This window comes from Catharus ustulatus, chromosome 7 (genome assembly GCF_009819885.2).
Source record: "Catharus ustulatus isolate bCatUst1 chromosome 7, bCatUst1.pri.v2, whole genome shotgun sequence".
Classification (NCBI taxonomy): domain Eukaryota; kingdom Metazoa; phylum Chordata; class Aves; order Passeriformes; family Turdidae; genus Catharus; species Catharus ustulatus.
Window position 1 is genome coordinate 32,084,232 of NC_046227.1, and position 26,409 is coordinate 32,110,640.

A 26,409-nucleotide genomic window follows, 5' to 3' on the forward strand; every position below is an offset into this window, starting at 1 on the left:
GATTTGCTAAGTCTGTGCTTTTGATGAAGTGCTCTGGCATTGCAGCATAAAGACTGCAGGCTTATTCCAGCAGAACATGAAAGACTTAATCCTTTATTGCTGCAAAAGCAAACAACTGTGCAGCCTAAGCCAGAACAACAGAGCTCAGAGAAGAATCTTTCCACACTGTCACTGCAGTGCTTGGGTTGCAGGTTACCACTTGTGCCCCAGTGTGTTAATTTATACAGATTTGCAAAAGTAGGAGGACTTTGGTGACATAAAGTAGAAACCTGGCATCTGCAGCCTGCATTTCTCTCTTTGCATTCCTACCAAAACAGACTCACATCAGCCCAAGTATCACAAAGCCTTGAGCACAGCTAATACACCAGTTTGCTCAAATTGCAAATGGAAGTGACTCATCTTTTCCACACACTGGCTCCCTACTGTTAGGTCAGGAATAGTAAGGAGATGTGGGGGAGCTGAAACACTCACCTCAGCAGCTTTTTCATTCAGAATTCAGTAGGGGCTGGACCCAAACCTGTTGAAGAACTATTGCAGTTGATTGCAGTAGGATTGTAGGCATTTACTATGCAGACAGAGAAAAGCAGAGCTTAGAAATTAAATACAGCTATGTGAACAATGGAATATTCCAGTCAAATCTCAACCCAATCCTTCAGACCCACTCAAGTTATGCTGTTTGCAGGTAAAGACAGCAAAATTGTCTGTAGTAATTCAAAAATTTTCAATGAAGTTTCTTGGTTGATATCACAGAAGGCTTAAACAAAGCAGCAGACCTGGTTATCTTGCACTCTACAAAACTGAAAAGAGGATATATAAAATGGCATCTCTGGCCTTGTGATGTTCTTTTAAAATCATGAAATGTGGGGTAAAATAGCTAATGTAATGGCATTTTCCAAAGATTTTAAAAGCTTGACATGGGTGAGAAACTATATTCTCATCCTTACTTTGGCAAAATAATGGAAAAGTTAATAAGGGATTTAAATGAAAGAGATTCAAAGGACAGAAATATAATAAATGTTAATCAGCACAGTTTTTCTGAGAAATATAGCTTATGCAGCAAGCCTGATTTTGAATGAGATTACAAATGTGTTGATAATGGCTGTTGTATAGATATTGATAATATTTTTCTTATATTCTGATGAAAAAATTTGCACTCTGCAGCTTCAGTGAAACATGCATTGAAAATGAGCTAGCAGATCTCCAAAATGAGATATCATTGGTAATTATTAAAGAACTCTTAAATTGCTGCAGGGAGGTTGACTGGGGGAACATTAAACAAAATGCAGCAGATCAACTGATCAGCTCGGGCTAATCATGGACTGGAGCTGGGCATCCCCTCTGGGAAACAGAAAAACCTGGATGTGTTTCAAACAGTTCAAACAGCATCTGAAACTGCTGGACATTTTCATCGATGATCCAGCTGCAAGAACATGGATTAAAGCCTGGGGCAGTGGTCAGCATGAGGGCAGGTTATCCCACTTTGCTCTGCAGTTTATTCGATAAATCTGAGCCCATGCACAAAACACAACCAATAGACAACCTGTAAGACATACTTCTGCAGAAGGGAGAATTCCCTGATAACAGCAGCTTGAAGGATGTTTCAGGAGATTAATTGAAAGTCAGTGCGATTTGCCGAGGTGATTCTGTAGCAGACAGGAGGAGGAGGAGGAAGAATGAAGTGTGAGCTGAGAAATAGCTGGTAGGACTGGGAAGGTATCTCCCAGGTGTACCACCCTGGTGAGGCTAAAGGAGTAATGACTTCCATGGGAAACCCTGACCTGAGAGGTATAAGAAGCTGGATTCCAGGCAGAAAACAAACAAACATGACCAGGGCCAGATATTCTGGTATAAGGAAGAAATACAGTAATTTCACGATTATAAGCTACATCTGATTGTAAGCCGCACATTACAATACAGAGTGATAAAAGGTATTTATTCTATCACCATATGATGAAGGTGGGTGCAGTGATCCTTATCTTCATGGGAGATATTCTGCTAATGGCCCATCCATTGAAACCAGGCAGGGCATTGTTCTTTATCTTTTCACAACCCATCCTCTCTCCAGCCAGTCATTTTCTGCTCATGGCCATTGAGTCCCACTGTGGGACTGATAAAATTACTGCATCCCATTGGGAGTTGCTCCAGCCAGGGGGAAGAGCCCAGCATTTCTTACCAAGATAAAAACAGAGGTTTTGGAACACTAAGGGAGCCCCTTTCTCCACTGGACTCCAGAGGAAAACCGGATTTCTCCACATCACCACTGGAGCTCCGGAGGGAAACTGCACCTTGTACAGGAGCACTGCTCCAACTGAGCCACATCTGTCACTGCAGGAGGATGCAGCCACCATGGAATGGGACTGCTGCCAACACCCTGCCTGACGGGTGTCAGGTTGTACTCTGACTGTGTCAGGGTTTGCAGTTTGTTCCTTTGTAGTACTGTATTTCTATTTTAATTTCCCTAGTAAAGAACTGTTATTCCTAATTCCCATATCTTTGCCTGAAAACCCCTTGATTTCAAAATTATAATAATTTGGAGGGAGGGGGTTTACATTCTCCATTTCAAAGAGAAGCTCCTGCCTTTCTCAGCAGACACCTGTCCTCTAAACTAAAACAGCAACTTTTTGTTCTTTGTCCATATATAAGCCACACCTGATTATAAGCCGCACTTTGGGTTCAGACCAAAATTTTAGTCAAAATGGTGCGGCTTATAATCGTGAAATTACTGTAAGCAGGGGACCACACAGAGGTGACAGCACATGGATGACTGGAAGAGTCTGTAAGTCTTTTCTTAAGGGCTGTTTGAGTTAAATTGGAGTCACAGCAAGAACTAGAGTCTGCAGGCAGAAATCAAACAAGTGCAAATAAGAAGCTGTACTCACACTTTGGGGAACTACAAGAACAAATGATGATGCCTCCATCTCTCGAGGTCTCTGGGTGAAGAAGGGTACAGATATCTCAGAAATGCAGAAGCTAATGTGCTCACTGCAGGGGGACTGGGGGATTGTCATGGGATCTGACCAGCCTGCTCCCTTCTGCTCTTCAATGTAATGAACCTACAAGTGAAAAAGCACAGCTTTTATTGAAGGCAGTTAAATTTTGCCTAAAGAAGTTCTGCAGCATAATTCCAGGTTTTTGAAAATTGAACAAAGTTCTTGGTTCTGAATACAAATCTTGCCTTACAGTGTTGCTGTTTGCACACATCACAGAGTTCTTGAGCTATTTAATCCTCATTAGTGAAGCATTATTAATCCACAACACTGAAGGACAGAAGGTATAATTTAGAGAAATCCTTATGGGAAGGATCTCTTAGGAGATAAAAAGGAATTTGTTTCCATGGACAAGTAACACAAATCATGGCATTCTAATGCAGTTATTCTATTAATGTTGTAAATCTAAAATTCTGCACAGGAGTGGCGGCTTCCTATGGGTGCTATAAGGTTAGGGAATAATATTCATGTTTAACCTGTGTTATATCTACCCTGGTCTGTGGGATTCCCATCTTGTTTGCTCCTTAAGGCTTTCCAGTAGTGTAATGTGTTAGAGAACCACTGAACTGTTCAGCTCACTATCTTGGGATTGTTTTCTTTTATACCCACTACCAGTTTAACCTGTCAAAAACAATTATTAAGCAATTTGTAACACAGTAGAGATGTAAATGGCCAAAAAGCATATTACTGAAAAAAAGAGCAACGACTTGCTGGAGCTTGCACACTTGTAGAAATCCATATTAACTTCTTTCCCAAGGGTTAGACTACTTGAAAATATTTTGGAAGAATAGTCAGGAATTATCAGTGTGGATCAAAGGGGGAAGGGTTTTACAGTCACCTGCTCATGGGAGGTTCTTCCTTCTGTTTGACACAGAGCAAAGAGGAGCAGTTCTCAGGGACACACCCCAAGTTCCCCAGTTTGAACAGCTGGATCTGCCATTTCTCACAGCTTCCATGTGAGACATGCAATGCCTTGGAAACAGCAGTCTCCAGAAGTGATGCTGCAATCAAAGTGGGAATGAAACAATGGTGCTGTAGCAGCCCAGACAATGGGCGTGATACTCTATTCCAAAATGTTTCAGAGTGGGAGGCAAATTATCTCTGCCAGTAACAAAGGGAGCAAATAAAAGAGCTTGTATTTCCACTTAACAAAGCAAAATGGCTGTTTTGATCACATTTAGTGGTTCCTCAGCTCCTTCTCTGAATTCACCACAAAGTGGAGTTAAAGATGTAAAGTACTTAGATTTAGGACTGACATTTATTTTTGTGGTAGCACTACATAACTTGCAGAGCAGCAGTCCCCAGTCTGGGGCTTCCTACAGCCCCTGCAGTCAGGCTTGACCTCAGTGCTGGTAGTAGGAGACTTTGCCAATTCAGGGCCAAAAGAGGAGAGACAAACCTCACTGCAAGGCCATGGACCTGATCTAAATAAAACAATTATCCTGTGGCACTCATGACCCTCAGACCTGTCTTGATTTGCTCCCTTCTTATTTCCTTTCCTTTGCCAAGCTGTGTGCATGTACCCCATGTGGGAGAGTGATGTTCATGAACCTGCACTCTCCTGCCCACTCCAAAAAGTGCCCTTTAGTCTCTCAAAGCTTATTCTTGGGTACAGGTCCTGGACCAAGAATTTGTTGTGGAGATAAATGCTGAAAAGTGGAGTGGGGTCTGCTGTAAGTCCTGCGCAGCCTCCAGAGCTGCAGTGGAGCTGCAGAATTCCTGAGTCTGTCATCCACCTGCAGAGTTCCTTGCAAGTCTCACACAGAGTTTGCAAATACATTTTTAAACTTCACTTATGTAGACATGTAGACAAAACCCAAGACCAAGTCTACATATTTCAAGCACTTACACACAAAACATTTTCTAGGAGACCTTCCTGACCTATCATCCCTTTAGGATTTTGGTTAATGTTTGACAGTTCCAGGTTTGGTTTTTTTACCCTAGAAAGCCTTTTCTTCCTGTAGATAATACACAAGTCTGAGTTAAAACTTTATATTTTTACGAGTTCCACTTCCTTCTTTCTGAGTAGCATCTGTAGAGATGATCTGTGGACTGTAGACAGTGTTTCCACATAATTACTATTCCTTATCAAATGTTTGTTTAGGAGGAAACAGGCAAGTTCATTCTGGAAGAGTTATTTCCTTTGACCTAGACCTGAGTCCTTTATTCACCAGAATGGATGTCCTGTAACACTGATGACTCTTGAGCAGTCTGTATTGCTAGCTGCTTTCTGCATGCAGTGATTCTTCCCGATGGCCCCTAAGTCAAAGAGAAGTTAAGACTGGGAGCTACAATAACAAAGAAAAGTCACCCAGCAGCTGGGCAATCAAAGTAACATTCTCAAAATGTGTGGGATGTGTCAGCTGATACACTCACAAAGATTTTTACATCTGTCTCCACGCTGTGTTTGTGCTGGGAGCCCTTTTTGTCAACAGGGAAAAGAGAGACTCCCAGGGCAGCAGGAATATTTAACACATTTTCCCTAGGACAGCATCAATCAGGTCTTGGTTCCAGTGGGGAAGATCTTCCCTGCCAGCAGGCAGTCCTGGGGTGACAGTGTCAGGTGTCAAAACAGCCCTTGTGGCAGCAGGTTGGCATTTCCAGCTGTTCCAAGCACATGTTTTCTTAGTAGGGATAGTATGCCATGAAACAAAGAGAAACTATTGTCAGGAGGGGTGGGGATGAGGGGGAGACAATTAGATATTCAGAGAGCAAAGAGAAAAAAAGGCTTAACTAAAATATTTTCATGTTAACTTTATATAATTAATGCTTCAAAATTTATATAAAAGCACTCAGTTCACTACAGACAAAGGTGTTTTGGTGTTTTTCCAGAACAGGAGAACTCTACTTACCTGGTATGTGAAGTCAGAACAATTTATTGATCATAGTGATGTACTGATAGGTGGTCCTGTTGTGCTTAAACAACCACTTGCAGAGAATGCAGTACCACACTAACACAGGTGAAATAAACAGTTTGGGGTCCCATTTCCTCTTTTCTCTGTTCAGTTTGGGATCCCATTTCCTCTTTTCTCTGTTCAGTTTCAGAATTAAAATCTGTAGGACAGTGACCAGCCACCTCCCATGTCATGGTTTAATAGAAGTATTTCTGGAATAAAGGGAGTTACACAGATAAAGTGAGCATAGGTGCATGCCCAAAGCAAACAATGAACCACACACTCACAGAGTTCAGGACCACAAATAAACACTGCAAACAACACAAACCTTAACTCTCAGGTAAAGTGTGTGCTCTAAATTTAGATCAACTCACTTGCGTGTTTGCTTGTGTTGTATTTTCCTTGCTTGACTTGCATTTATCAGTATAGTGCTAAATTGCCAAACAGCCCCATTACACTGTTAATATTTGCCTCTGCATTTCAATGACAGCTAAAATGCAGTGGAGAAATAAGGCAATCCTCCATGAGTCAACACTGAGCTGGTGATGATAGAATATCCTGGAGCCAAACTCACCTAGTGTTTTTGCTGAGAACAAGAACTGAAGCCCTGAATTCTGGCCAGATTTCATCCCTGTCAGAGTTTACATGTTTTACTTAGAAATGTAGTTGTGGGATCTTCTAAATGTATAAATTACTATATTATATTAATTTTCCTGCTGTGCCCAGAGGTGATTGTTGCTACCTGAAACACTCTGCCTTTTTTCTTACAAACTATTTAAAATTGAATTTGTTGATGCTTCTGCAAGGGAATGAACTATATAATGGCAAAATACAAGATCCCTAAAGTGAGAAGTTGGATATTTTGAATCTTGGCATCATATATGTATTGGGAAGGAGAAAGAGCAGGGTGACAGAAGTGCCCTTGCTGTGGAAATGTGCTATAGGACTCCTTAGAATGGGGTCCAAAGGCTATCATTGGTTTACTTCAGGCTAAACCCCATCAGCTGAGCTCTGAAAAGGCAAAATTATTCTATAATAGCTCAGTTGGGCATGTGAGTGCAAGTTCTGATGGTGAAAAGATGTCAAGCACAAGAAGCAAGCAAAGAGATAATTTTTGCTTTTTATTTTTTTCCAAGAATAAGGCTTAATATTTCTATAAAGAGATTTTTTTCAGGAGACTGGAATTAAAACATCAACATTTCAAAAAAATATTCTCTCTTGGTTTGTTACCAAAAAAAAAAAAGAAAAAAGCATGAGCTCTGAACTGCAGTGGTTTGGTACTTGCATGTGACAACCATTTCCACAGATTATCGACCTTGCAGATTTTTAACAAAAATTATGGAGAATTCACAATGTGAAATGCATTTTTACAGAAGTTCTCTCTGTCTTGTCATCTTGTCACTTGCAGCAATTAGCTACGCTCAGAGAAAGAAATCTCAGGGTTTTTTTTTTAGGGCAGTAGCGTAGCAGCATCCGAAAGCGTGAACCTCTGTTAAAAGATGAGCTGGAAAAGTACACTGCACAGAAGAGTTTCACTTAAAATATGGCATAAGGAACTTATGAGGAGCATAATTATGGTTTCAAATAGGAGCTTTGAATTGCATTTTGCAGCCATTAACATCTATTTGGACAAGGTGGCAGTTTAGAAGTTACACAGAGAAAAGTGGGATTTGATTCAGTGTGCTGGGGATTGTACCATTTGGATTGTTGAACCAAATGTTGCCTTTTGGTGCCACTTCAGACAGAGAGAAGTCTGACAGATATTTCAGGATATGAGTTCAGTACAGTCAATTTGTGATTATTGGGACTTGGACTCGGTGTATGTGTTCCTTTTGGTTTTCAGTTACTGCTCCTTGGTCAGGACTGGGATATTAATAAACTCATTTCCTTTGGTGCCTCATTCCCAAAGGATGCAAAAAGAGCCATCTCATTTCAGATTTACTCATTTCCTTTGGTGCCTCATTCCCAAAGGATGCAAAAAGAGCCATCTCATTTCAGATTTACTCATTTCCTTTGGTGCCTCATTCCCAAAGGATGCAAAAAGAACCATCTCATTTCAGATTTACTTTACCTGCATTTTCCAGCCTGTCTAATCAGCTGCTCTCCTTTTGGGGCCAGGACTGGTGGCCTCTTCTCAGCCTGCTAGCACCCACTGCAGTGTTAAGGGACAGAGAGGGGGATCTCTTCCTTACTCCAGGAGTGGAACATTAACCCTTTCACTTCCTTGCCAGGCAAAGTGCTCTCCCACCTGTCACAGCAAAGCACAGACCTCCTGCTGCATTTGGTTTACTCCAGACAGCATTGCAGTTGAGTGGAGGCTTTGAGCAGCTTTAATATCTTTAATTTACCAGGGAGATCAGACAGCAGGTGGTGTATTGTTCAACAGTTCCAGATATGACTGTGTTATGTGTTCTGGTGCTGTACTCGTGTTTTAATCATCATGAATTAACACCAGGTAAAAGCACAACCAGTGAAGAGCAACCAGTGAAGCCCTGTGTAAGTGCATTTCTTGCAGGTTGTGTGAGGAATCCTGTGTATTGCTGAGGAGGCTCAGGTGTTGCAGAGATTTTCTGTATCTTGGATAAACCATTTATTCTCACTGTCCCCTGTTTCTTCTCATGTTGCTTGCCAATTTGTAAAATACACTGCAAGTAGAGAAGTGCTTTCATCTGTTTGTTTAGACAGAATGATTTGGAGCAGAGGTCTTTTTTACTGTGTATCCTGGAAGCACTCTTGAAATCCTGTCTCTATCCTCCAAATAAGCAAACACTCACAGTACAGTGCTCCAAGAGCATTACAGCAGGTAACACTGCACATTGCTGAATAAAAGATGGCAGCTTTCCACCTTTGTAGAGGCAATCTAATTCCATTAGAATTCATTATGGATGTTCAGGTTACATGGAAGATCCACCACCCAGCTCACATAACCCAGCCTGATGCTGCCAGAAGAAAAGGAGCCAAGCAGTTAACAGCACAATGGTTGCTAAACTGTTTCATCCATACCCAAAATCCGAGGGAAATTAATAAGAAATAAAGTTCACAAACGACTTGTATTTATTTATATTATTAACTATCACAATAATCTTCCAAGGGAAAAAAATATAATTCAAGGATAACTCACCAGAAGAATGCAAAGGGATCTTAAGGGTAAAGAGGCTTCTTAGATTCCAGAAAACAGAAAGAAGCTGCAAGTTATCTGAGAACAGTCTTTAATTATTTAAATTTCTAATGAAAAATAATTTTAAAAGCCAACATGGGCTGTCTTACATAAATTGATTTCTTAAAACATTTAAAATCACTTGGACATTTCACTTTTGTCTGTGTTGCTTCTTCCTTTCATCCCTGCAGCACTTTCCCCTCTGTCTGCGCAGATCAGAGTAGCTGTCTCTGCAGAACAGCAATCTCATTTTGTTTACTTTGTGTTTCAAAGAGAATCGAACAAGCCCAGGATTCACTTTCTCTAAACAAATACTGGCAAGACGAAGGTATCACAGCTATTCTGGGGACAAGAGGTTCGCTGAGATGGGAAATGGTACAGACTGCCAGAAAAAAACAGTCAATGTGTTTTTATCTGAAAAAAAAGTTAATCCTTTTCACAGCCTCATTTTCTTTGCTTTGAGATAGCTCTCCTTTTTCATTTAGGTTTTAGAGTTTTTAAGCTAAGGGAAGCAAGAAACTGAGATATTTTCTTTGTTCCTGTCAAGTAGCTTGAACAGTTCGAGAACAGAAACCAGTCGGAGCAGTGTGATTAGCGCAGCCAATTAAGGTGGATTTGCATATTCACAACACAGCTATCGAGAAATAACTCTGCAGAGATAACACAAGTGTGGCAGTGCCTGTGTGCCAGTCAGAGCAGCCTGGCACTGTGCTGTGTGGAAATTGAGCAGAACCACGGGCTGATCCTGCAGAGCCCAGGAGGGAAGGGCATGGGCAGGCAGGAGCAGCCTGGCCCTGCACGCTGGAAAAGGTTGATCTGCAACCCACTCACCCAAATGCAACAGCATCTGTCCAGTGGCTTTGTTTTCCCAACATTCCTTCCAGCTATGATTTTTTGCTACCTGACAGTTTTGGGTGTCCAACCTCACCAGGAGTTTGGGCTTGGTGGGTGCAAGGCAGTGGGTGAGCTCTGCAATATGCACAAGGTGGATGGATGGATGGATGGATGGATGGATGGATGGATGGATGGATGGATGGATGGATGGATGGAAGGATGGATGGAAAAGCTCTGCTTTCTTCTGCCCCAAAAGGCTTTTCACCATGGTGGTATCCAAGGACCAGACAAAAAAAGCAAACAGCCCCCAGGGAAACCTTGTACACTCTGCTGGATAACAAACTGCGGCTGGCAATCACAGCAGCTCTGTTATCTCTGAAGCTGAAAAATCACCTTTTGCACTACAGCAACAACAATCTCTGCTCCATCTCAGTGATTCTCTGGCTCCCACCACTTGTCATCTCTTACCAGCAGCTCCATCACTACAAACATTTGTGTGAGCACAGAGTGGCTGAGTGAGTGGCACACAGAGCCAGCTGCACCCCGAGCCCATGGGATCTGCATGCCCAGGAGGGTCAGCTTTCTCACCGAGGGGCTGGCAAGTGATTGGCAATGTGCAGCATCCATGGCTGCTGATTTTAGAAAGAAACACAGTCCTTTCTGTCCTAATGCTCTTGCCTCCTCCTTCTCAGTGCTGGCAGCTGAAGTTGTGGTGTGCAATTGCAACAAATCGGGTCAGGAGGGGCTCCCTGGAGTGTTCTCCCAGGTGCAGCTGCACAGGCCACATTCACCTGCTATGGGAAAGGCAACAACACAGAAGTTAACTCATGGTGTTCACTCCTACAAAATAACAGGGAAAACTTAATGACATGTCTAAGGTGGAACCGCTACAAAAATCCTAAATTTATAAACTGGTATCACATCCACCAGGGTAAAGACTGGGAGCTCTCAACCTCCATGCCACAAAGAAGCATTAAGCACATTTAGTTATGGAGAAATATTCTTCTCCAGGAAGATATAATCACCCACAATAGGCATTTTACTCTGGAATACTCACTCCTGGTTTATCTAGTCCAGTAACCCATGGAGGATTTTTTTATTTTTAATGGTCTCCATCTGTGATTATCCACAATTGTCTCTTTCCTTCCTATCCCCTTTGTGGCACCAGGTCTTTATTAGAAACTTAATATACTTTGTGTATGTTCAAAAGATAATATTGAAAACGTAAAATTGTGTTCTGCATTTTAAAATTGGTGTGGATAAAAAGGGGGAGATCTAATCCTATTGGGCCATCTCTTTTGCTCTCTCTCTCTCCCTTTTCCCTTTTGATGGTAAGCAGCAAATTTTAATTAGCTTCATTTCCACAATTCAGTCATGCATATGTAATCTTTGTTCACACTTTTATAAAGTAAAATTAAGTGAAAGAAATGGGGTAATAATAGAAAGCTTGTCTGAGCAGAACAAATGTGAATTATCAAACGTAAGGAAAGATGACTGAGACTACACAGCTTGAAGTTCTGCAAGGTTTGAGGTGATTTTTCTGAAACAGAAGTGCATAAATAATGCACAGAAACAGGTGCTGATTATCCTGTTTGGGGCATCTTTTGTTCATTGTGTATTTGGGCTGCTGAGGTACAGTGATAACCACTGAATGTGAGGAGACTGCTTAATAACAACTTCCTAATGTTTCTCTTTTATCATGAGCTGCAAGTGTCACATGAGCTTGTCTAGTTAATAAAAATCACTTTGTGAACCCACTGTTCTTAGATGTGGTACTGGAGCAGATCACTGTGCTGGGCCTCTCTCTGTTATAGCTGCAAAAGCTGTACTGCCATTTTGCATTGTAATTTAAAGGTTTCCTAATCCATATACACACCCTCTAATTAAATGTTTCCAGGGGTTACCTTGGGAGCCTTCAGTGCTATGGTTTGAAACTAAAACTAAAGACCGCATTAAATTCTTTCCCCCTGGGGTGAGACAGAGGAGGGGGAAGAACATTTGCATTCCTGCTACTCCAGATTATCTGAAAGCATTGGCATGACTGGGATTACTGACTTCATTTTTTCTGTTATCTAACATGAGAAAATGGAAATTTGAAGGGAAACAATCCACATGCCTAAATCTAGAGCTCATCTTATTTTGTAATGTCCTCTTTAGAGTCTAACCAGCTATTTTAAGAAGCTACCAGTTCATCAGCAGCAGCTGAAAACCAGAACCTCCTGTTGATGTAAATCAGTCTGTGGCTGCACAGGCTCCATACCCAGCACTGCAGATGCTGAGGTCTTCATTAAAGGAAATGTGAAGCAGTGAAGCATGTGGGCACAGCACTTAGAGCAGTGAGTCTGAAGCCCACAGAATGTTAAACTCACGAGGAGATACTTTCTCTTCAGTGCCATTCACACATTCAGCCTGACAACCAAACCACAGCTTTAGGAGAAACATCTCTTCCTGTGACAGGAAGTGAATTTCAGATATGAGGGGCTTGCTTTGCTTTTTAATTCCCTCTCTCAAAACCTGCTGTGCTGACAGTGACTAAGGATAGCCAAGATTTTGGTTAATGGTTAACAGAGTGCTATAACCACACAGACTCTGACTTCCTTCTGCTGGGGCCAGACCAAAAGCTGCTTTGCTTGCTGGGGAACAGGCAAGCGTGGAAAGCAGAGCAGTTCACACCACGAGGGGCTGGAGAACAGAGGCTTCACCCCGCGGAGAAAGGAGGAGGAAAATCCAAAAAGAGCAAGAGGGGTTTGCTGTAAAGAGAGGTAAGGCTGAAACACTTTCCTGTTTAACTTACTGACTCAGAGGCTGCTGCTCACAAGCCAACAAACCCCGCAGGTGTGGCTGGTTGAGACACACTGGTTACACCAGGCTGCTCGGACATGTGTGCCGTGGGGAGAGGGGCAAAGTGAGGAAGGATCTGTTTGCTGTGAACTTAAAAGTTGGAGAGGGCAGGAGAGCACCTCCTTCACCCTGGGACTGCTCATGGCAGGAGAGACACCCACTTCAGACTGTTCCAATCTTATTGACCACAGCCACGTCTCAAGGTTCGAGGTGGCTCTGGGGGTCAAGATCACCTTGGCCTTAATCTATGTCTGCATCTTTGTGGCGGGCCTCTTGGGCAACAGCATCACCATCAAAGTCACCAGGATCCTGCAGAGGAAAGGCTACCTGCAGAAGGAGGTCACCGACCACATGGTGAGCCTGGCCTGCTCCGACCTGCTGGTCATCCTGCTGGGCATGCCCGTGGAGTTCTTCAGTGCCATCTGGAGGCCCTTTTCCACCCCCAATGGCAACATTGCCTGCAAGCTCTACTGCTTCCTCTTCGAAGCCTGCAGCTACGCCACGGTGCTGCACGTGGCCACGCTCAGCTTCGAGAGGTACGTGGCCATCTGCCACCCCTTCAGGTTCAAGGCCGTGTCCGGGCCGCGCACGGTGAAGCTGCTCATCGCCTTCGTCTGGGGCACCTCTGTCCTGGTGGCTCTGCCCCTGCTCTTTGCCATGGGCACAGAATATCCCCTGGAGGTCGTCGAGGGCTACCAAAGAACAATTTCCTGTGTCAGGCCTACTCCCAGGCACTTCATCCCTGAGCTGAAGCGCAACATGACCATCTGCACCAACCTCTCCTCCAGGTGGGCTCTGTTCCAGGCCAGCGTCTTCAGCGCCTTCGCTGTGTACATCGTGGTGCTGGGCTCTGTCACCTTCATGTGCCACAGCATGATGAAAGCCCTGATGATGCACAAGGAAGGCACTGTGGCAGTGAAGGGTGCACAGCACCAGGAGCGGTACCTGAGGAAAAGTGAAAGTTCGGAGGGCAAGAGCTCCAGGAGACAGATCATTTTATTCCTGGGTAAGAGCCATGTCCTACTCTGCCTCCCCTCCCTGCCTTTCCTCCTTTCCTCTTGGGAAGAAATCCAGAAACCTGTTTTTATCTCACCAAGCTCTCCCAAAGGGTTTGAAAGTGCTACGAAATGAGGGATAATACTTTTGGTTGTGATTATACATTTTAAGAAGCCTGATGTTTCTGCATGTTTTTGATTCTTTTTGTCATTAGAACAGGTGGGAGGGAAAAGAAGGAAAAATCCATTTACTGACTGCTACTTCTGTTGGGTTTTATTACATGCCTGCAAGCAACTACATGGGTAACAGGTGGTTGCAGATTGACCTTTGGGGTAGCAATAGGCAACAGTTGCCTGGATATAAAGTAGCTCTACTTGGATGTTCTCCCACTAAATTACAAATACGAGTGTATTTAGTGAGGCTGCTGATGGGAGGGAAGACTGTCTTGCAAGATCTCAGGGTTGTCTCTCTCTGAAGGCATTTCCCTGTTAATTCAGGATGCTCCTTGGAGACTTCTTAGCCTCAGCACTTGGGGCTGTGTTGCATTTCAGCATTAAGGAAGCTGGGCTGGAGAGCTGATTTGCTCTCACAAATTGCAGTTTTCCTCTTTGAATTTTTTTTCTCTAGTTTTATATGAAGGCCTGTAACCCTGAAATTATGTTTGATTCTGATATCTCTTGCTGCATTTGTCAGACAAAAACTAATCAAGCTGTCATTTCACCAGCTTGGAATCTTTCTGGGCAGTGATCCATGCAGTCTCTGCATTTGTTGATAGTCTTATAGAGACCCTAAATCATGCCCTGGCTGCATTACTGTGAGTTCCTGTTTTGTGGGGTGGCTTATTATGATGCTGGATATAACAAATGAAGCATCTAGAGTAGGTTCTGTGTTGCTTTTTGGTGCTCTGAATGATATGGCAGAGAAGGACTTGAAATCCATGAGTCTTTCCATTTCTACAACTTTAAGTAGATTAGATTTTATATTACTTCTTTTCCTCTCTTTTACTATTTTTTCCTGAGGATTCTCTGCTTCCTCACCTAGTCCTGCTTTTGCCATGGTCTGTGTCAGGCCATGAAGCTGCCATGGTCTGAAGAAATCATCTCCTCTCACAAGATGCTGAGAGGCCCCTCTGTGGTTTATTGAAGGGCTGTCTGTCCCTCACTCCAGTGACAGTACAGATTTCTGGGGTAGAGGCTCAGCAGTGGAGCTGAATGCATCTTCTGCACAAACAGAGAGAGATATCTGCTCTCAAAGTGCTGCTTAGGGGATCCTTAGATACGTGTGGATCTCCCTCCCCTTGCACATTACCACAGCCACATTAAAGCCAAGTCTAAGATCCAAACCCTGCCTAGGTTGAGAGGGGAAGGTAAATTGCCATGACTTTTGCTCCCCTTCTTGATTATTCTTCCTGGTACTGTAGCATGGAATAGGCAGATGCAGAGCTGCTTGCAAAAGTGCTGAATAAATGAAAGCCACTGGTTTGCCCTTTATGATAAAGGAATTTGCCACCCAGTGTATCTGACACTGCCACTGTACTCTCAGCTCTCTGGAGGCAGGAGATACTTGTGTGAATTGCCCAAAATTATTATAAGTGGCAAGACTCTTAATACAAGTCTTGCTAATTTATTTGGCTTGGGGAATAAATTAATAAACTGAGGAGGAAGAAACTCTGGCTTGCATTTCTGAGAACAATGCAGAGCAATTTAATTTGGAGATTTCATAAGAGTGATGCTTTAGGGCAGTTTTAACCCAGAAGAAATGAACATATAAATTGTTTACAAATTGCTGAATTTAAATATTGTGATTTAGAAGTCCTCTTTGTTTTTCATTTAGCAGATGGGTCAAATTAAAACCAATACTTGCACGTTCATAGCATATTTCACTTTTAATGGGAAATGTAAATGACAGTATATAGCATCATGTCCTTGTATATCTAATAGCAATAAAAACAATTTAGCATTTTCTTCTGGTTGTTAAAAGTGATAAGTTCTATAAAATGGGGATTAAAATCATAAATCTGAGTGTGAGAGAAAGCTAAGTAGAGGATGACACGGGGAGGAACTAATGCTTTTTTAGTGTCACGTTATTGAGTGACTCTCAAGAAAATTCATGGAAATTAATTGTAAATGTTGAAAGATTACTTGCCACAGGTGGTACTGATGCTTGCAGGAGGAGCTTGCAGGATGAGGTGACACCACTGCAGAAACTGGGTAGCTGTAATGTGTCTGAAAGCACTTGGCTGATGGCTCTTTCATTAAATGTAATCTTTTAACAGTATTTAAAACTCTTAATATGTTTGACTCACCCTGACAGGGATCAGTTTAGTCTTTATGGCTGTCTTGATTTTGTCTTTCTCCCATGCCCATGAAGGCAGTGTCACCTAAATGGTCACAAGGTGCCCCTGGGGACCCCTTGCTGCTCCAACCCCTGAGCTGAGGCCCCTGCACTGCAGCAGAGAGCTCTCAAGAAAGGGCGAGTTTGGAGAATGTGTATCTCATATATATAAATATTAGAAGTGGGGTGTAGCAAACACAGAAAGGCAATGTAAAGGAAGGATTCCATAAAAGAGAGCTCCAGCTAGTGCAGCAATTATAAATGTTACAAAAATAACGCTTCCATAGCTGAAATGAAGTTAAGAATCTTTAGGAAGGGTTAACACGGGGAAAGGGAACAGTATGGGATGAGCCTCCACACAAGCTGCTGCAGGGAAAGCACCCCCAGCAGTGCCTGCTCACTGGCCATGGCTGCACCTTCTTAACCTGGTCATTGTCCAGAAGCACATTTGTACAAAAAACAGCTGTGTGGTTTGTCATCACACTGGGTCTGACTCACCTTAACTTGCACTCTACAGCAAAGTGAGTTTGATGATCCCAGCTGAAAAAGGTGTCGCTTCTAAAGCTTCTGTGGTCAGTTCTAAAGCTTCTGAAGGCTGAGTTCTGCTAAAAGTCTTGATCATTTTGCATAAAGCAGCCTCAAGCCTACCACAGTACACATGTTGAAACAAGAGTCCATTAGTTCTGCTACATCCTCTTTCTTTGTATTATGCACCTCCAATTGGCCCTTTGGAGCAGCACCCCTCTGTTTCCACAGGGCATGGTGGGTGCTTTGCCATTGACATCTGGGCAGCATTTTTCTGTCTCCTGTCCATGATGAAACATCTGTCCTTGCTGAGATGTTCCATCCAGAAAAGAGAGATATCAGAGTAACCTGACTGCTATGGAGGTGTTGGTGGATGTGCATGAAAGCACTGCTGTGGCTGCAGCAGTCTGCAGGAGCCAGAGCTGATGCTGGACCTGCCCAGCTGGACCAGTCCAGCACCATCAGCTCCCCTGGCATGTGTGAGGCAGGACATTCCCACTGCTCTCTCTTTCCCACCTCTACAGAACTGCAGCTTTTCTGCTTTGGGACCATCTGAAGTAGGATGAATTTTTGCCTGGACAGCAGATATCCTGCAGCTCTTTTAATAAGCAGGCAAGGGAATTTGTAATAACCTACAGCAGTGCATCCATCTGAGAAAGGCAGTGCTGTGATGGTTTTTAAATATTTTTATATGGTGTAATACTTGAGTGTGTCAAATACTCTGAGTGTCACCTGAAGGCAGTGGCAGTGGTGTTTTCCTGTGATGTGATGTGGTGCAGACAGATTCAGGTGTGGTCTGTTTTACAGGGCAGGAGTAGCCAGAGGCTCTACTGAGACTCTGGTGAGTGCAATGGGATGAGAGTCCCTGTCTCTAAGTAAAAAAACAAAAAAAACCCAAAAGCCCAACAAAACAAAACAAAACAACAACACAACCCTCCCCAAAAAAATCCCCAAAGAACCCCATTAAAAAACAAACCAACAAACAAACAACAAAAACCCCTCAAAAACTCAAAACAAAACAAAAAATCAAAACAAAATGAAAACCAACAACAAAGAAAATGGTCAGAAGAGAAGGTCTGGAAAAGCTAGGCAGGAAGAAGTTAGACCTGACTAAAGCCATGCCACGTTTTTGGTGGCTGTTGTTAAAACAATGCCAGGCTATTCTACAACAGCACCAAAGCCTCTGTAAACACCATGAACAGCTGTACCAAGCCATAAGCTGAATCTAGATAAAACCTTGACTCAGAACTTCAAAGGATCTCTTTCTTAGAACTTAAGACAGAGGACAATTTGCTTCCCATATGCTGCTGCTGGCAGCTTAATGCTCTGCTCAGAATAAAGGTATTGTAGGAATAGCCTCTCCAAAGATCACTAAAGAAATGTATTTCGTAAGGCACTTGGCAAATTTCAGGAGAAAAATTATTTCAGAATACTTCAAGTAGTTGTGAAAAATGCATGGTTGTCATCTAGATATGACTCAGGCACAGGGCAATTTGACTGTAGCTGGATTTCTGTTACAGGAAAATTAGATGCTTCTCATAGGCTGGAATTTGGCTGGGTTTTTTCCCTAGTGAAAAAGGTAAATGTTAGGGACAGAACAAAAATGAAAGGAATAAACTAATTTATGAGATTCCAGAACACAACTCCAGCCCATGTTCTTTAATCTCAGCTTCACTGACTCCTCTTGGTTCATTTCTTTAATCATTCCATTGAGCTGCCTTTCTTGAGGCTCTTTGCTGCAGACATGTCTGAAGATGAGTACACTGCAGGCTGGATGTGATTTTAATCTCTGTGTGTTGTGTGGTGATTCCATCCATGTGTTTCCCTGAGCAGGGCTTTGAATCCAGGAGACAAGAAGGAGGCTCAGTGCCCTGAAATGAGTGGCAGGGGCTGAGGGAACATGAAACATTCAGACCAACAGACCAGGGCCTGGCCACTCAGTTGTATGGGGCACCCACCCCCTGGAACTAGTAAGTCTTTTCTTTTAGGTCCAGCTTCTTGGAAAAGTGATAAAAGCAAATTATTTTCCTGCTGGTGTTAGGTAAAATTTGTCTTCTTCTTCTCTGCTAAAGCATTAACCCAGTGTCAGCAGCAAAACCAATCAGTGCTGCTGAATGCTGGTAGCACAAAACTGAAGCTCAGCTATTCAACAGGTGACAATGGAAAGGCTGCATTGAGGGATGATGGCTTCTCACGGCAATTGTGTACAAATAATCTCCTCTGAAGAGCAGGGGAACTTGTGTCAGTTTAAAAAAAAAAAAAAAAACAAACAGTAAAATAGATTCAGGCAAACTTCCAAAATCCAGACATCTGTATGTTCAGGTTTCCCACACAGCAATTTAAAAAGGAACATAGGGAGAGCCCAGTATAATTTTCCTCCCTATTGTACAGAAAGCAATCTATCTACTCCTGCTTTTAACTGGACTCATGTAATAGAAGATTGTACTTTCAGCATAAGTGGACAGTCTTCCTTTCCTCCTACACTGAGGGATGGCAAAACAGCACCAAGAGAAATAGAATCGAAGAATAGGGACTAATTGAGGCCAGCACCCCCAGGGTACTTAAGATTTTTGTAGTTTTAATGGAAAAATCAATGTGTGATTACACTTTGCATTAGAGTACTTAAAAATTGCTTCAGCATGAAAAGTCTGCAGCTTTGAAAACAACCTCACCCTGCAAACATGGTAGTGAGAGGACCAGACTCACCACTAATGTAATTCACATAATTCCCATATTTGCTGCCTTGGCAGCTAGGGTCTCTGGGGACACCTGAGTGCTGTTTTTGCATGAGAAGCCCATGAGGACAATGAGTGCTTTAATGGTGCTCTGTTAAAGCTGTGGCCATGCTTCTGCCTTCCAGCCTACAAGGAAGCTGGGATTTCATCTGGTCTGTAGGGACTTAGAAGTTTTGATTTTTTATGCTTCAGAATCTCTGCTGCCTGGAGAGTAAGTGCAGACCTAAGATTCCTGAGGCACTTCTGCCCTGTACTTACAGCTGCCCAAAGTCTTTAAGCCTCATTAAGGACCATTACCTATGCTGGCCTTAAACTTAATATTATTAATCTCTCTTTCTCTCTTACAAGCTGTAGTTAATAAACCTAGTGGCCCTTGGTTCTTCTGGCACTCCTAGGTAAGAGAAGGAATTAGGGAGCTGCAGGCAATATTCCTCACTGTGGCAAAGTGAGCCAAGAAACTGCTGCCTTTGGAGTTGAGGACAGGCTGTGTTGCCTCAGCTTCTGAAAAATACGCTGTTTCATGGCAAACCCTCCCCAAGACATGTTTTCTTACAAGCAGAAGCCTTGGAAAATATCTTTTTCATCAGAGTGGACAAGAAAGCAGGAAGATTTATTTGTCTCAAAGTAGAGAAACACAGATGTTGCTACAGGTATGAAGTAGATTGAGGGAGATGGTCCTCAGACAAATACAGCTTCCCTGCATTAGTGAACTCTGTCCCATCAATTTTGGTCTGCTGTCCCTGTTCTTGAGATTATTGTCTCAAGCATTAATTTCCCAGTTTCTCTCTGTTTTCTTGCTCTCTCTTCTGAGCAAGATCCCATCTCAAATGTAGATTGCTCTTGCAACTCCCCACTTTCAGTAGGTAGGTGTCATTGTGGGAAGTTCACAGATAATTTATTGGAATCTTCACCTGTGAAGGCTAAATGCATTTTCTAATCCTCTGTTGTTTCATATTCAAATTATACCGCATTTCTTGTAATTAAATCTTTTGTTTTCCTATCTGATGCTGGGGCCATTATCTTTTAACAATGCTTGCAAGCCTGTGAATTTTAATGGAAAATCAAAGTAATTATTAGTTACTCCCATCTGGAGTACTAATTAGGGACCTAGTATCTATAAAAAATAAAAAAAAGTCCGGTGCACCAGTAGAAACTTTCAGGCTCCTGGGGAGTAAATTTTGCACTTTGCAGCTACACCTATCACTCATCAAAATATCATCTCTGACACAAGCCCAGCCCCTGCCTCATCAACACTCTGAGTCTAGCAGGTGTTTTTTCCTCACACAGGGCACTACATATTAGGGTCTGATCTTTATTCTTCTGTTTTCAGTTAGAGTTGGGATTGAATGTACAAGAGATGGATTTTTCGTGTTTGGATTTGGTTGTTCATTAATTCTTATCTATAGTGCAGTGAGTTCTTCAGCACTTCTAGCTAACAAGCTAAAAGTGAGAAAATGGTGGATCTTGCTAGTTGCAAGGTCTTTTAAGGCCTAAATATAATTAAAAACTAACATCTATATTATTTTTAACATCTATATTATTTCTACTTTTGACCCAATGACCAAACACTTGTTGCCTGCACTGTGGCATTTTCTATCCAATTAAAAAAGTATTTCCTAAAATTAAGAAGAAGAAACAAGAAGGAAGAAAAAGGCAACACCCAAGAACATCCACCTTGCCCCATACCTATTACTGTGTTCTAAAACCTTCAAATTCCAAACCCTTCACCATGTGAAATCACACACTTCTTTTCCAACTACACACCTGTGATTAACTCCATCACCTGAATTTGGAAGCCTTCTCCATGGCCTCAAGTCAAAAGCAGTGTTCTTTTGACAGTCAGTGCCAGAAAACACAGAAAGTTCAAAACTCCCAGGCTTCAGGGTTCCAACAAATTGTCACTTAAAAGGAAAGAGGTCTGGTACTCTGATGAACTAAATATTCCATATTTCCTCTTAAGCTGTTTGTAAACTTCTCATTGTTGTATTAATTCCCTCTTAAAAGCACCCAGCAATTTTGTTCTTGACAAGCACCTGCAAACAGGGACACATGTGTAACAATTACCAGGAAACTGAACTTTAATCATCAGTATAAAAACAGGGGTGCATTAGAGAAGATAACATTTCTTAGCCATCCATCCTTCCTCAGTGTAAAAGGATTTCTTTTCCCATGTTTGATTAGGTAGCATCTGCTCCAGTCTCTAGCTGAACCTTGCAAAAGAGCTCAGCCCCTTTCAGAGGGCAGTGTAAATATTTTGTCCCTGCTCATGCAGCATTTCTGCAAATCCACCTTGATCTGCTCCTCCATATGATATTGCCAGCTTGCTTTTTGTTCAGTGTAGTGATTGTCTGACACAGCTAAATGAGCAGACACCTCAAGCCTTTTTGTGGTGTGTCTGGTCTGGTGATGCTGAAGATGATTTTGATTTGAAGAAATATTAGAAGACTTTCTTGATTGCTCCTTCATAACCAAATCCCTGGAGTTCTGTATATATGTATACCTTCTATTAGCTTGCTGCATTTGCAATTATTATAGTCCTTTTATCATAAGGCAAAATTTAAATTGTGAAACTTGCTTTTGTGGAGGTCAGATGGGAAAATGAGCTCCTAAAGAGGTTAAATGTAACCTTGAAGTGCTGTCAAGAGCAAGATATAATCTCCACTCTAGAAAGTCCCGATACTGCTGGCTGCCAAGACCTTGGTGTGACAAGAACAGGAAAATCCTTTGTTCCTTCTCCAGCAGATCTCCATGTGGGATCATCACAGAAGGAAATTAATGGGCAGATGAGTCCTAGGTCTGTCCCAGTATGTCTGCTTTTGATATGAAAGATATATCTTTTGATAAAGATATGCAAAACCAAGCATGTCATCTGTCTGCCTTCAGCCAGGAGCATGAGCTTTTTAAGATGGCAGAACAAAAATTTTGAGTAGACAAGATTAAAAAAAGGGTTGAAATGCTCTCCCTCCAATTTTGGTTCTTTTTCCCTACATTCATCTGACTCTAAAACCTTTTCAATTAAAAAAAAGGGTTTTCATTTCTGGATGTGTTCCTTACCTCTGTTGTGTGTACACCAAAATGTCTTGTTTGAAAAACTCTAGTACTTGCTTATGTTATAATTCCTGTGCCTCTCTCCAATTGTCTCTCTCTCCAATAAAGACAACTTTTGAGGTCCCTGAGTTTGAAAATAAAGCTGACATTCCATAAAGACACTGAGAAACAAGGTTCTCACCAGCTGAATCTCTTAATAATGCTTAACATATCTACAGAAAAGAGTTCTCTGCTAAGACTGAACCAAAAATCAGAATAAAACTTTTAAGGTAGCTAAAGATTGCAGTATGTCAAACAGTCAAACAGACTTTCTTGTGAACACAACTTTTAACAGGTCAGGTTTTAACCATTAGATAAGAGCCAGCATTGTGTGGTGAAGGTCAAACAGAAGTCAAAAGCAAGCAGGCTGGTACTTGCCCTTGTCCTTCAGACAGTGAAATTGCTAAAAGCCTTCTGGCTTTCTGTCACAGGTTTACTCAACAGACCTTTCTGATTGCTTGAAAGAAATGCTTGTCTAAAATGGGTGAAATGGGTTGTGTCACAGGTGTTTAAAAGATGGTATTTAAGAGATTGCTTTGTCTTGAAAGCCAAAATACCCAAGCCTTAGTGCTAGGTAAGATGCCAAAGGGTGTAAAAGCATGTATTGGCATTTTCAGACATACACAGACTTTCTAAAGGAGTAACATATACTGAAGTTTAATGGTTTAGAATGTACTTGTACTTAAACTTGAACTTTTGAAGAAATGCAGTGTGTAACTACCCATACTGAGGCTGGAGGAAAAAAGCTGCTAAGGTGGTGGAGAATGGGGATCTGTAACAGAAGCTGAGAAGTGGTTGCATTGTTTAATATAGCAAACAGAAGAGTACAGGTGGCTTTGAGTTATCTGTTAGCACAGTGAGTGCCAAGGAAAGAGGAAGATCTGGTTTGTACCCTGGTTTGAAAACCTTGCAAAAGGGATTCAGAAACAGCCAAATGCAGAGAAGCTCTGGGCACAACCAGTCTGCTCTCACTGTGCAGTGAGCTAAGCCTGGCACTCCTGCAGTGCATGTTCAGACACTGCCCAAGGAGCCCAGCCTGTTTAAATCAGGTTGTGTCGAGCAGTTTGCAATTGCCTACAGCTGCAGAGCAAGAATGTTCCCTCCAGCCTGCACACCTTCCTCTTCAGCTCAGGGGTGTGAGTCTGAAAGCTGTAGTACCCTTCATTAAGTCCAAATTTAAAGAGCTTTAAATCCATGCTGACTATAGATTTGCAATTAAAAAACAAAACAAAACAGCAACAACAAAGAAAAAAATAAAACAAAACAAACAAAAAAACCCCACCACCCAACTGAAAACCGAACCCACCATAAAAAAACAGCAATAGAAGAGCAAAAAGAAAAAAGCAAAATTTCTTCTGAAAGTGCTGCCTGCTGGTCTGGTAGGCACAAAGGGCTATCACCTCTCAGCTGGAGCAGTGTCTGTGGCTGTGGAAGTTTGTGACTGTATCCCTCTTCTCGCCTTCAGTTCTTCCCTTGTGCCCTTTCTTAGAAAATTTTCCCTACCTGGTGTACTTGGAGGCAGCCTTGGGAACTCATTGTTAAAAGTTAATGTCTGGAGACTGAAGCTTTCCATTGGCTTGATTCCCTTCCCTTTTCCTACCTCCTGCTCATGTGCATGTCTACTGAATTCTAAAAAGCTTTTTGATAGCAACTTGGAATTCAAACGTCCCCTTTCTATTTGACTCCTGGTCCAAGCCAACATTTGAATGCATTCTTTTCTATTACTAAGAACATATTGACAATTTAGGAAGCATTGTCCTACAGTGCAAAACACTCTGATATTACAAAATAGTGCCATGTTCCCTGCATTGATCTAAATGAGAGCGTTGGCACAAGAACTAATAGGTCTGTGGGGGCCATGAATGAGTACAGACAGAAATGAGAATATTTCTAATCACAAGAAGGATGTGTTCAGGGGCAGTTTTCCAAGTGGAGAGTGGGACTGAACTCTTTCAGCTTCTGGGGTACAGAATGTGATCATTTTTGCAAGTCTGTGGCGTGGCTGCCTGTGCTGGGAGTGGAGGCGTCTCTGGCCATAAAGCCAAGGATTCTGCTGGTTGGGAAGGAGAAGGCTGGAATGAAAAAGTCACATTTGGTGCTCCCTGGTATGGCCTGTGTGACTCTGTGCTTCCCTTTGGGACACTGCTGAACTTGCAAGGTCCAGCAAGCCTAAGCAAGCTGAACATTTTCAGGTACCTTCCAAATACCTTTGGAAACTTTGAGAAAGGTGGCCTGGCACCACACAAGTCCCCCTTGGTGCACATCCAGATCTCTGCCTGTAGGTGAAGGAACCATTTCCTGCATGTTTTGTTCTCTGAATCAGGGGTAAGCTGTCCCTGTGCTGCTGCTCCTCTGGCTGCCTGGTGCACTCTGCCAGGCTGCCCTGGTGCCCTGCTCCAAGCCCATGTGGCTGTCAGCTCCCTGTGCTGCTCAAAACCCTCCTCTGAGCCCCTATCTCCAAGAGAGAATTGCTTTAACCTTACCAAATGGAGGTGAAATTTAAAATGACTTAATGTTTATTTGCTGACAGGCAGGAATGTCCTTTAAATTGACTGTCACAGCTGGAACACAATGCTGTAGGACAAACTCATAACCTCTTTCTGGCCTTCAATGAAACAATGTTAAGTTTGGGAAGTGGGGATAGAATTTTGGCCCCCATGGATAGCTATGGATAGCATTCTCATTTTGAAGTTTTATACAATGAAGCTATATTTGATATTTGCATAATTCAAATAGATGAAATCCTCAAACAGGCACAGAAGACTTGATTTCATTAACTTGGGATGCAGCCATCCCCATCTTTCATGCAAATGGAAAATACCTTTCCTGTAAGTGTGCTTTAAAGATTCATTTCTTTCTCTAATCAAGTGGTGAAATCCTACCCACGGGAACAAGAATTGATTTCTTTTCCCTTCAGACTCGCTATCATAGACCTTATTTGGGTTAAGTTCTGTCATGGAATGTAAGGTTAACCCTTCTGTGTGCTGCCAACCAGCTCCATGTGCTCCTGTTTGCTGCTCCAACATGCTGAAAATGCACATGGTGCAGCTGTCCTGCAGATGTAGCCATCAGCTCAGGGAAGTTCTGCCTCTTGGCAGCAAGGATCTATTTCCCCTGGATCCCTGACCTTGAGAACTCGCCTTTAAATTTCCTCCTGGGCCTTGAAGGCTATAATTGATTACAGTTGTTTTGGTTTTAGTCTTTAACAATCAAGGTGAAGAATTGCTGCTGAATTTGTGAAGATGTCAGGGGAGGGCAGCTTGCCCACGCTGCATGGACAGTGCCAGGAGCTGCAGTGGGCTCCTCAAGCCTTCCATGGAACACTGGTGGTTCTGGTTGGGAATGGAAATCACACAGGAGAGCTCTGCTTGTGCCAGGGGGCTCTTGGGGTAGGAGACAGCTCCACTGCAATAATTCAATTTAATAGGCATCAGGGAAAAGTAAAGGTATTTGATGTTGGTCCAAGTAGTCTGAGGAAATAGTCCTTCTCATTATGTAGTCTGAGCCCTGGCTGGGTCTCCTGTCCATGGCAGTGCTTAGGTGAATCTCCTTCTCTCCTTACTACTGAATTGCCTGTATATCTTTGTATGCTATTTTCTGGTTCACCTGCTTGGTAACAAAGCTCTGCATTTTCTTTTCTGTCTTTCAGATATGTCACTTTTCACTTGAATTGCCTTATATTACCTGAAAGTGATAGCCTGACCCCTTGGACACTGTGCTTCATCAAAAGCAGGATGCTCTGCTACATTCTAATGAGGAGCTGCCTTAAAAATAACCAAAAAAACCCGAAAACCAAACCAAATGGAACCAAAACAGAGCACCCCTTCACCCCCAAACTCAGAACCACAAAGACAAGAGGAAAATATGTGTTTTTCTCTGATGCCTTGTGATGCTTCATTTTCTCATTCTCTTTGCCTTAGAACACAAAGCAGTCATTGGGAAGGGTTTTTCCCTCACTCTGAAAGTGAATTTATGGTGAGCTCCTTGCCTCTCCTGCCCACCAGCCTGCCCTGCAGAAG

At 42.5% G+C, this 26,409-nt stretch overlaps 1 protein-coding gene across 1 annotated transcript in view; it reads left to right on the plus strand.

The window, feature by feature from the left end:
• The first annotated feature begins 12,854 nt into the window (after positions 1-12,854).
• GPR39 (G protein-coupled receptor 39) overlaps positions 12,855-26,409 on the plus strand; it is a 74,095-nt gene continuing 60,540 nt past the window's right edge. Inside the window, exon 1 of the mRNA XM_033065008.2 lies at positions 12,855-13,719. Within this exon, the coding sequence (XP_032920899.1) occupies positions 12,855-13,719 (865 nt within the window). The remainder of the gene's footprint in view (positions 13,720-26,409) is intronic.